The sequence below is a fragment of the Littorina saxatilis genome, linkage group LG3 (genome assembly GCF_037325665.1).
Source record: "Littorina saxatilis isolate snail1 linkage group LG3, US_GU_Lsax_2.0, whole genome shotgun sequence".
Classification (NCBI taxonomy): Eukaryota; Metazoa; Mollusca; class Gastropoda; order Littorinimorpha; family Littorinidae; genus Littorina; species Littorina saxatilis.
The window spans coordinates 31,446,765-31,456,764 of NC_090247.1; the positions used below are offsets into that span (position 1 = coordinate 31,446,765).

The 10,000-nt window shown below is 43.3% G+C and overlaps 1 protein-coding gene across 1 annotated transcript in view; it reads right to left on the reverse strand.

The window, feature by feature from the left end:
* Positions 1–7,942, reverse strand: part of LOC138962142 (uncharacterized) — a 10,524-nt gene extending 2,582 nt beyond the window's left edge. The window contains exons 1-10 of the mRNA XM_070333860.1: positions 7,898–7,942; positions 7,495–7,576; positions 6,893–6,978; positions 5,954–6,148; positions 5,585–5,677; positions 4,487–4,604; positions 3,745–3,881; positions 3,444–3,538; positions 2,733–3,027; positions 1–1,855 (exon numbers count right to left, since the gene is read on the reverse strand). The exon at positions 1–1,855 is cut by the window's left edge and continues 2,582 nt beyond it. Coding sequence (XP_070189961.1) covers positions 1,667–1,855; positions 2,733–3,027; positions 3,444–3,538; positions 3,745–3,881; positions 4,487–4,604; positions 5,585–5,677 — 927 coding nt within the window. The 5' untranslated portion in view covers positions 5,954–6,148; positions 6,893–6,978; positions 7,495–7,576; positions 7,898–7,942 and the 3' untranslated portion in view covers positions 1–1,666. The remainder of the gene's footprint in view (positions 1,856–2,732; positions 3,028–3,443; positions 3,539–3,744; positions 3,882–4,486; positions 4,605–5,584; positions 5,678–5,953; positions 6,149–6,892; positions 6,979–7,494; positions 7,577–7,897) is intronic.
* Positions 7,943–10,000: the final 2,058 nt, after the last annotated feature.

Genomic DNA, 10,000 nt, shown 5'->3' on the forward strand with positions numbered 1-10,000 from the left:
CTTACGAAATTACATTTTCAGCACAACGAATATAAGCGTGTTTTTTTGTGTGTGTGTGTTTTTTTTGTTTTTTTGTTTTGTTTGTCTGGTTCTTTTTTTTTAGCATTAATTTTATTTGACCCTGAAGATCAGTGCAAACAGCAAAGCTTTGCTCAAGACAAAACATTTCCAGACACCTTCGTCGCGCCCGGACAATGTATTCCCTATCACGCGTGTTTAATTAATACATACAATCTGAAAAATGCATATGATTTATACATTAATTTCAGAGCACTGTTTATACGCAAGTGTGAGCATCACTGAATATCTGCCTTGCTCAAGATCCTACGTTTCACGATTCCTTCATTGCGCCAAAATGTAATAATGAACAACGCATCCAATTTAAACGTGACATCACAGCACTGTTTGTATACAACAGTTCTATCATTGAAGCACAACATGTTTTGCTCAAGATCAGACACAAAATTCATACAATTCAAACGTGACATTGGACTGGGTGGCCGAGTGGTAACGCACTTGCGCTCGGAAGCGAGAGGTTGCGAGTTCGACCCTGGGTCAGGGCGTTAGCAATTTTCTCCCCCCCCCCCCCCCCTCCCCCCTTTCCTAACCTAGGTGGTGGGTTCAAGTGCTAGTCTTTCGGATGAGACGAAAAACCGAGGTCCCTTCATTGTACACTACATTGGGGTGTGCACGTTAAAGATCCCACGATTGACAAAAGGGTCTTTCCTGGCAAAATTGGAATAATAGGCCGTGAAAATTAGGATATGCGCCGAAATGGCTGCGATCTGCTGGTCGATGTGAATGCGTGATGTATTGTGCAAAAAATTCCATCTCACACGGCATAAATAGATCCCTGCGCCTTGAGTCCGAGTCTGGAGATACGCGCGCAATATAAGACTTCATATAACAATCATATAACAATAACATAACAGCACTGTTTGTTTACAACAGTTCCATTAGTATAACACGTTATGTTTTGCTCAAGATCATACACAAAATGTATACAATTCAAATTTGACATCACAGCACTGTTTGTTAACAGCAGTTCCATCAATGTAGCACTGCATGTGTTCCTCAAGATCATACACAAAATGCATACAATTCAAATTTGACATCACAGCATGGGCGGGGATGTAGCTCAGTCGGTAGCGCGCTGGATTTGTATCCAGTTGGCCGCTGTCAGCGTGAGTTCGTCCCCACGTTCGGCGAGAGATTTATTTCTCAGAGTCAACTTTGTGTGCAGACTCTCCTCGGTGTCCGAACACCCCCCGTGTGTACACGCAAGCACAAGACCAAGTGCGCAACGAAAAAGATCATGTAATCCATGTCAGAGTTCGGTGGGTTATAGAAACACGAAAATACCCAGCATGCTTCCTCCGAAAACGGCGTATGGCTGCCTAAATGGCGTGGTAAAAAACGGTCATACACGTAAAATTCCACTCGTGCAAAAAACACGAGTGTTCGTGGGAGTTTCAGCCCACGAACGCAGAAGAAGAAGAAGAAGACATCACAGCACTATTTGTATGCAGCAGCTATATCAGTGTAGCACTTCATGTTTTGCTCAAGAGGAGACACAAAATGCATACGATTCAAATTCGACATCACATCACAGCACTGTTTGTATACAACAGTTCCATCAGTGTAGCACTGCAGGTTTTGCTCAAGATCAGACATGTCCCGATGCCGTCATGGCGCCAATTAAGGTGGGGGGTTCCTTGTGAATATGATCTTGCCTCTTTTTCTTCTTGGTATTCTTCTTGGCTTTCTTTTTCTTCACTTTCCGCCCCACTTCGTCAAGCGGAGCCGACATGGCGAACCTGTGCTGATTCTGCACTGCCTGCTGTGAAAAATGTTTCTGCACAGACACAAGAAATGAATCAAATAATTGAGGAGAATCAGTTATGCTGAACGCGAAATGTGAGACTAGGAGTGTGATACGTATAGCTTTGGCCAAACAGCGTACAAAATCTTGTTACTTAACAGATGGGCGCAGTGGCGTGGTGGTAAGACGTCGGCCTCCTAATCGGGAGGTCGTGAGTTCGAATCCCGGTCGCTGCCGCCTGGTGGGTGAAGAGTGGAGATTTTTCCGATCTCCCAGGTCAACTTATGTGCAGACCTGCTAGTGACTTAACCCCTTTCGTGTATACACGCAAGCACAAGACCAAGTGCGCACGGAAAAATCCTGTAATCCATAGTCGGAGTTCGGTGGGTTATGGAAACACGAAAATACCCAGCATATACCTCCTACTCAAAGAAAACGGAGTGAAGCTGACTATGCTCTCAGAGTATAGTGTGGGGAACCCAAATGGGCAAACGAGCTCACACATAACCAGACAATTCTGGAACGCTGAAGAAGAAGAAGTTACTTAACTATTATGTTGTTCTTTGTAAGTGTCACCATTCTCAGCCACATCTTGCTGTCTGGTGCCTTTTTTGTTTGTGTTTCGAATACAACGCAATTCCTATTTTTCATCATCATCGCCTTTTGTCTTCTCCTCTTGCGTGCTTGGTTATGTTCAGATTGAGAGTCACACCTTTATGCCACTGGTGTGACCACTCGTTGTGTCGGAATGAATCTTAATATAGTCAAGTTATTAGCGCCCAAACCCTATGGTCCTGAAGCCTGAAGTCAATTTAAAAACAAAACACAACCAAAACAAAACGAAACACACACAAAGAAACCTTATATGAACACTAAAACTAGCATTATGACCAATTGCAACACAACACACCTCAGATCCTTTCCCCAGAGACAAAGTGAGACTCCTGGTGGACTCTCTGGCGTACAGAATCTTCCCCGACACCCTGCTTATCCTGTCAGGGGAAGCGGACGACAGGGGGGAACCGGAGAAACGATCCCCCGAGCGGGCCGAGTCCAGAGTGTAGGACAGGGCGTGGTGGTACAGCGGTCTGTTGTCGCTTAGGATCTGACTGTGGTAGTCGCGCACGCGCTGACGGTACAGCCGGGTCCTTATCTTGCGCATGCGTTCTTTGACGATGTAGTGTTCCACTCCGTCCACCAGCTTCCTGTTTGGCAGATGTATTTATATTTGAATGTTATACGTATAATTAAAAATAATGATTTTACTCCGTGCTTTGTGTTGACTTTTGAATGAGCCACCACAAAGCCATGAAGGAAATGCCATCAATAGGTGGTAGTAATGGTTATGATGGTGATGATGATCATGATCATGATGGTCATATAATCATGATGATCATGATTTTTACGTTGAAAATGATGATAATGTTAATAGTCACGATGATAATCAAGATAACGACGACGACACCGATATGATGATGATGTTTACGTTGAAGATGATGATAATGATAATGGTGACGATGATAATCAAGATAACGACGATGACAACGATATGAAGATGACCAAAGTGTTGATGATAACGACGATGACAGTCAACGACGACGATAATTGAACATTTACTGACTTGTAGTTGATCTTTTTGGTTCCATCGAAATGCAGGTCAGACACTGTTGCGGCAAGGGCACGGATCTCGAAAGCATGCATCTGAACGTTGGCTTTCTGCACATGAAAATGAGAAAACAAATCCACATTTCAGGATGTACTGTTCATCTCCGCCAATCTGGCTCGTTAATTTGTGTTATTTATGTGAAAGCTAGCCTAAATTTGTCGGCGATTTGAAAGATGATTGGATGTTTTTACTCTTTTTAAACGATTCCATGTGGAAGTTGAAGCCATCGAACGCAGAAGGAGAAGATCAGTCTTACCCTCAATCTGTCAATGAAGTCTGTCTGTGTGATGTTACCGCTGCTATCCTTGTCGAACTCTCTCAGCATCTCCAGAGGACGAATCATCCGTGACCGCAGGTGGTCCAGTAGTCTTTCCATCGGCTTCTTCTCGGGTTCTGTGAAAGGACAAGAACAATGTTCGTGGAAACGGCACAATGACAAAAACAGATAGAGATTACACAAAGAAAGAAAGAAAGAGTACGAATGTTTTAAAACTTGAGACTCTTTTTTCCGAACTATTGAAAAGGTCATCTGTGGCAGCTTTGAACTGACCTTTTCTTTAACATTTGCCGCAAGCAAAGAAAGAAAAGCTAAACACAACAACAGTAACACCATCAACAACTACAAAGCAAAACAAAACCAGAAATACACACACAAAAAGCCATAACAAAAAACGAGAAAGAATGCTTTAGTTATTCCGCTTTCAATTTTCTTTGCAACGGAAAACTAAAAGCCAGATACGGTGGATGACATCCCCCCCCCCACGACCCCCCCCCCCCCCCCAACACCCACACACCCCCCCTCCCCCCCTCCCCCTCCTCCCCCCGCAATGCATGGCACTGGTTTGATAATATCATTACCATAGTGCCTGCAACCAGCATAAGTTAAAAAAAAAATTAAAAAAACGTTATGCCGAAAGTGTATGCAAAGATGTGTACCACATCAGAAAAGCCTCAAACAGAAAATCAAATTCAAAATTGAATTTTGAGAAAAACTATACCCAGTCTGCGACCGATCTTGTCGTGAATGAAGACGACGCCGCCATGATTCAACCGGAAGCTACGTGTTTGGCTAATGGAGGACGCTAGTACTTCCGTTTCAAACACCACGGGCACGTTCTGAAACAGACGATTTCCACATGAATTGAATTCTAAGTCAAACATGATATGTGATAGTGCGCAAGAAATTCCGGTGCAGTGTCTACAACGACAACCGAGGGTACCGGCCAAAAGGACCGGCACGGTTGGCCTAGTGGTAAGGCGTCCGCCCCGTGATCGGGAGGTCGTGGGTTCGAACCCCGGCCGGGTCATACCTAAGACTTTAAAAGTAGCAATCTAGTGGCTGCTCCGCCTGGCGTCTGGCATAATGGGGTTAGTGCTAGGACTGGTTGGTCCGGTGTCAGAATAATGTGACTGGGTGAGACATGAAGCCTGTGCTGCGACTTCTGTCTTGTGTGTGGCGCACGTTATATGTCAAAGCAGCACCGCCCTGATATGGCCCTTCGTGGTCGGCTGGGCGTTAAGCAAACAAACAAACAAACAAACAAACAAACAAACCGGCCAAATGAGGTTTTTATAGACAGGTGGTTGCGATGGAAAAATGAATTTTATCGAAGCAAAATTCGTCTGCAATCTTTCTGAGCGGTCTTTGTCAACAGGTTGTCGCTTCCGACACGAGGTTGCAAGGGCAGGTTTGAGTGTATATTTTTTTTAATTATTATTATTGTTTGAACATTTTTTTTTTTTTATGTGTGGGCTACGCAATGCGTCTTCAGTTCTAGCTACAAGTATCTGAATGATTATACATTGTTGTCGATCAAATATTAGACGTAGATATCGCTATACTAAGTGACCAGGGAAACAAGATAATGAAAGCTGCGGTGGCCCATCATATAGAAATATTTAAAGAGTGGCTATTTTTATGTCTGCAAATTATCAATGCAAATATACATTAGATACATGGATTGATGTTGTCCTATTTTACAAATGATGCTGTAATCATGTTTGTACACTGGATACATAACAGATGAATTGATTGTATAATCCTTCACGTGATTCCGTGTTAACATTAAATGTTCAAAGCAATATACATTAGTTACCGAGATATCCAGGAGGCGAAGGTTACATAGGGGAGACGACGCACCTTCCACCAAATCTTGGGCGCCAGTAGTTGTCAGTGGATTACCTCCCATCTGAAAGGCCATTTTTCAAATCTTGTACAATATTAACTCAGTTCCAAAAATGACAAATCTGTTCTTCGTTCGCAGTAGATCAGTATGATGGAAAAGAAAAACCTAGTATTACAAATGTGGATATTATCGTAGTTTGTAAATTCAACCATCTTTTCGACACACACGCACGCACGCACGCACGCACGCACGCGCGCGCACACACACACACACACACACACACACGTACACACACTAACACTAACACTAGCACTATTATTAACACAGCATAGTTCATACCCTCAGTATTTTCAGCTTGGAGTTTTTGCGTATCGCTCTGGAGAGAATAAGTGCTGACTGCCAGTTGATTCCGTTCTGTGAGATGTCAAGTTCTTGAAGCGTCTTGTTTTTCTTCAGACTGGCTGCTATGGCAACCACTCCTTGGTAACCAAGGCCGTTCCATGAAAGGTCAAGGACTCTCAACTTTGCGTTTGTCTAAAGAAACAACATCCAAGTACTAATATGTTGTCTGGTTGTTTGGTTGTTCATCTTTTCTTTTTTTGCATTAGAGTGTCTATCTGCAGCTGCTTGTTTATTGGTTGGTTTTACTTCATATGGTTTTACCTTCATATGGTTTTACCTTCATATGGTTTTACCGTCATATGGTTTTACCTTCATATGGTTTTACCTTCATACGGTTTTACCTTCATATGGTTTTACCTTCAACAACAAAAACTCTAATTCTTCCCAGTGTAGAAGAGTGTTATGTGTCGTAGTTCTGCTTTTAACAAATTGAAAAGAATGAAGGAAACTCTCTTTCCTGGCGAGTGTATTTAGAACGCAGTCATGCAGTACGAGCTATTTGTTTTACAAACACACACACACACACACACACACACACACACACACACACACACACACACACACACACACACGCACACACACACACACATACACACACACACCAACACACAAACATATAAACACAATTCACAAGCTGCCTGATATTAGGCATGTACATCGCTAACTTACTAAATGGGAATATCACAGACAAAAGATTAGAAAAGTATTAGCGATGTCGATTTTCGGGGTGAATCCCTGTCGTATGTTTTTAAGTATAAGGAAGCGCTGAATTATCCTGTGTAAAATCCTGAGCAGATTCGAGGCGGCATACGTACAGGACTATTGACATCAGAAACAGTTTGTAATTGACAAAGAATTAACCCGACGAATTCTCACCGTAATGCATTGGCCGATCGCTGCCCCACCACTCTGTCTGATCTTGTTCCACGAAAGTCGTAGAAATTCCAGTCCCGTATTCTCACCTAGAATGTAATGAGAAATTAAGAGATGTAGAATGCTTGCTGGTCAGTATAACATCTGCCACCCAGGTTGCGTGTCATAAAACCCTGACCTTAATTAAAGATTCAATTCTTATCGCGATCGCTGACACGATCTTATTCTAACTGATCTACCCTCCACCCCCCCCCCCCTCCCCACCCCCCTTCCCCCACCAGCCCCCGGCTTCTTTCCACCTGTAAACGAAAAGCTCCCATTTTTCAGGAACCACAGACTTTGGCCAGTATTTTTAATATCTTCCAATCGTTTACAAGGGAAGGACTGCATGTGCCTTTACAGTGTTGAACTGCAATGAAACCATAGAATTGTCATCTCAGCTAGCCACGGCTTTCTCTCTTGATGCTGATTCAAAATGTATATTATGCAAGTTTTGTAAGTGATTTGATGCCCTACATGCCAACCGGCATAACGGGCAGTAAGTAAGTAAGTAAGTTTGCAAGTGACCATGCACTTTGTTCTCGTGATGACGTCAGCTCTATTACCTATTGCCGCTGCGAGGAAGCGAATCTGGTCCTCCTCCAAAGCGTTGTGCGACACATCCAAGAACCGGAGAGTACTGTTTCCCTGCGTTTGAAACAAAATGACACAGAAATTAAAATGCTTGCAGAAAAACGAAGTGGAAAAGGAAGATTTGAAAAAAAGAGGAGAGAAAAACACAACTAACCCACAAGAAAGAGAAACACACTGGAAATGATCAAAGAAAGGTCTGCATTGGGGTTGACCTACAAGATTGGATATTTGGTAAATTGTATCCTTATTTTCCCAGCATCTATACAACCTTGGACTATGTACACCATACCAGAAAGCTGTTGCATTTAACACCTGATCATTATTCGTATCGATCACAAATAGAATACAGTACTTAGTGCGTCATAATTATCTTACCTTCAGAAGATGCGAAAGCAGGGGAATGCAGTCTCCTCCTAATTTTGTATCTGAAAAACCGGAGATATAAAAGTACAAACTTCCTACCCTGCAATTATTGATAATCCAAAAGTAGGTTGTGCCTCAATGTACCAGACAGTTCAAGGCAAGTGACGGCGTCATTCTCATGCACAGAGCACCACTTGGATAATATTTCTCTCCAGAGGAGATCAGAAGGGGGTTGGCGTGTAGGTGCCAACGTATTTGGCGAAGGGGATTTATAGCGTCGGATGAGACGAAAAACCGAGCGTCCCTTCGTGTACACTACATTGGGGTGTGCACGTTAAAGATCCCACGATTGACAAAAGGGTATTTCCTGGAAAAATTGTATAGCATAGATAAAAATGTCCACCAAAATACCCGTGGGACTTGGAATAATAGGCCGTGAAAAGTAGGATATGCGCCGAAATGGCTGCGATCTGCTGGCCTATGTGAATGCGTGATGTATTGTGTAAAAAAAATTCCATCTCACACGGCATAGATAAATCCCTGCGCCTTGAATATGTGCGCGATATAAATTGCATAGAAATAAAAATAAAAACAATAAATAAATCCCTGCGCTTAGAACTGTACCCACGGAATACGCGCGATATAAGCCTCATATTGATTGATTGATGATGTAAAAAAGGAGAGAGGGCTGAGTGATAAAATGTGGTGTAGTGAATACAAACACAAAAAACACGCATAGTTAACCAACAAACTTACCACTCAGATCCAACCCTTGTATGGTCTTGTTGTTCAACAAAAGCCGAACGACGTGTACCATCCCCTTTTTCCCCAAAGAATTGCCAGCCAAACTCTGAAACACGAACACGAGATGTCCATCATGATCTCCCAAAAAAAGCAAGAAACACGGTGTAGAGTAGAGCTCTCTTACGAAATGCATTAAATATAATTATAAATGCAATACATAATGTACAGACAGGATAATGCTTCAGGGAGACATTGATGTGTCTGTTAGTAATTCCATCTACACTCCCGTCCGTCCGTTTGGCTTTCTGTTTGACTGTTGATCTGTCAGATAAAAACATTGTTACGTCGTCACGAACCTTTTGCCAGGCACAAACTTTCGTGTTTATGTATAGCTATGTAGTCTGTTTGTCTGCTGTTTGTCCACTTGTCTGTCTGTGTGTATGTCTAGGCAGATATCTTTCTGTCAGCTCGACTGCCCATGTGTTTGTCTGTTGGTGCATCTGCACGCGTGCCAGTCCGGCTGTAAGTCTATCTAACTGCTTGTGTCACATGTACAGGACATGGGGTGGTTGGGTCAGGTAGAGGATGGCCAGTGAGGGCGAAGGTGTGAATTTGTCTACTGCCCACTGTTGGATAAGGTGACAAAAGGAAAGCTCAACCCTCTCACCCTCATATCCATCCATCCTGTGGTCTGTGGGTCTGCGTGTCTTATACCAGGGCTGGACCTAGTGTAAGAGAGGGAGAGGCGTCCAAAACGAGGGAAAGGTAAAGGGGCTAGCCAGTCTCCCCATCCACCCACCCCCACCCCCACCCCACCTCACCCCATCCAAGCTTCTGTTGAAATGTAGCATTTGAAAGGAGTATTTTGGGTCTCTCCTTAAGAAAACAAAGGTATATTAGCCAGGTAAGGGAGGGTGGGAGGAAGCTCCCGCAACCCAGGACCGCCAACCCCCCTCCCACCCACCTCCACTAGATCCATCCGTGTATACCATACCAGATAGGAGATGGTGACGTTGTCTTTGAGTCCATTGGCCAGGCTCTCCAGACCGTCGTCATCTAGGCCTGCCTCGTCCAGCAAGAGTCGCTGAACTCTCATGTTTTCCTGTCACACATGGAACGGTCATTGGTTTAAACAATTGTATTCAAACAATTACAAATAGCAGTGCCGCATACAAACAACTGGATCAATGGAGCACAACAAGCTATGATTATAAACGTGCTCTTAAAACCAGTATATAAGGTCGGATTTGGCGGGCTAATAGAAACGTATATGTATGCGACTGTTCGCATGCGCTGTGGTTATGAGCGTCAGTGACTGTGATATATATATATGTATATAAATGATGCTTATGTGTTATAAGTTAATCTTAG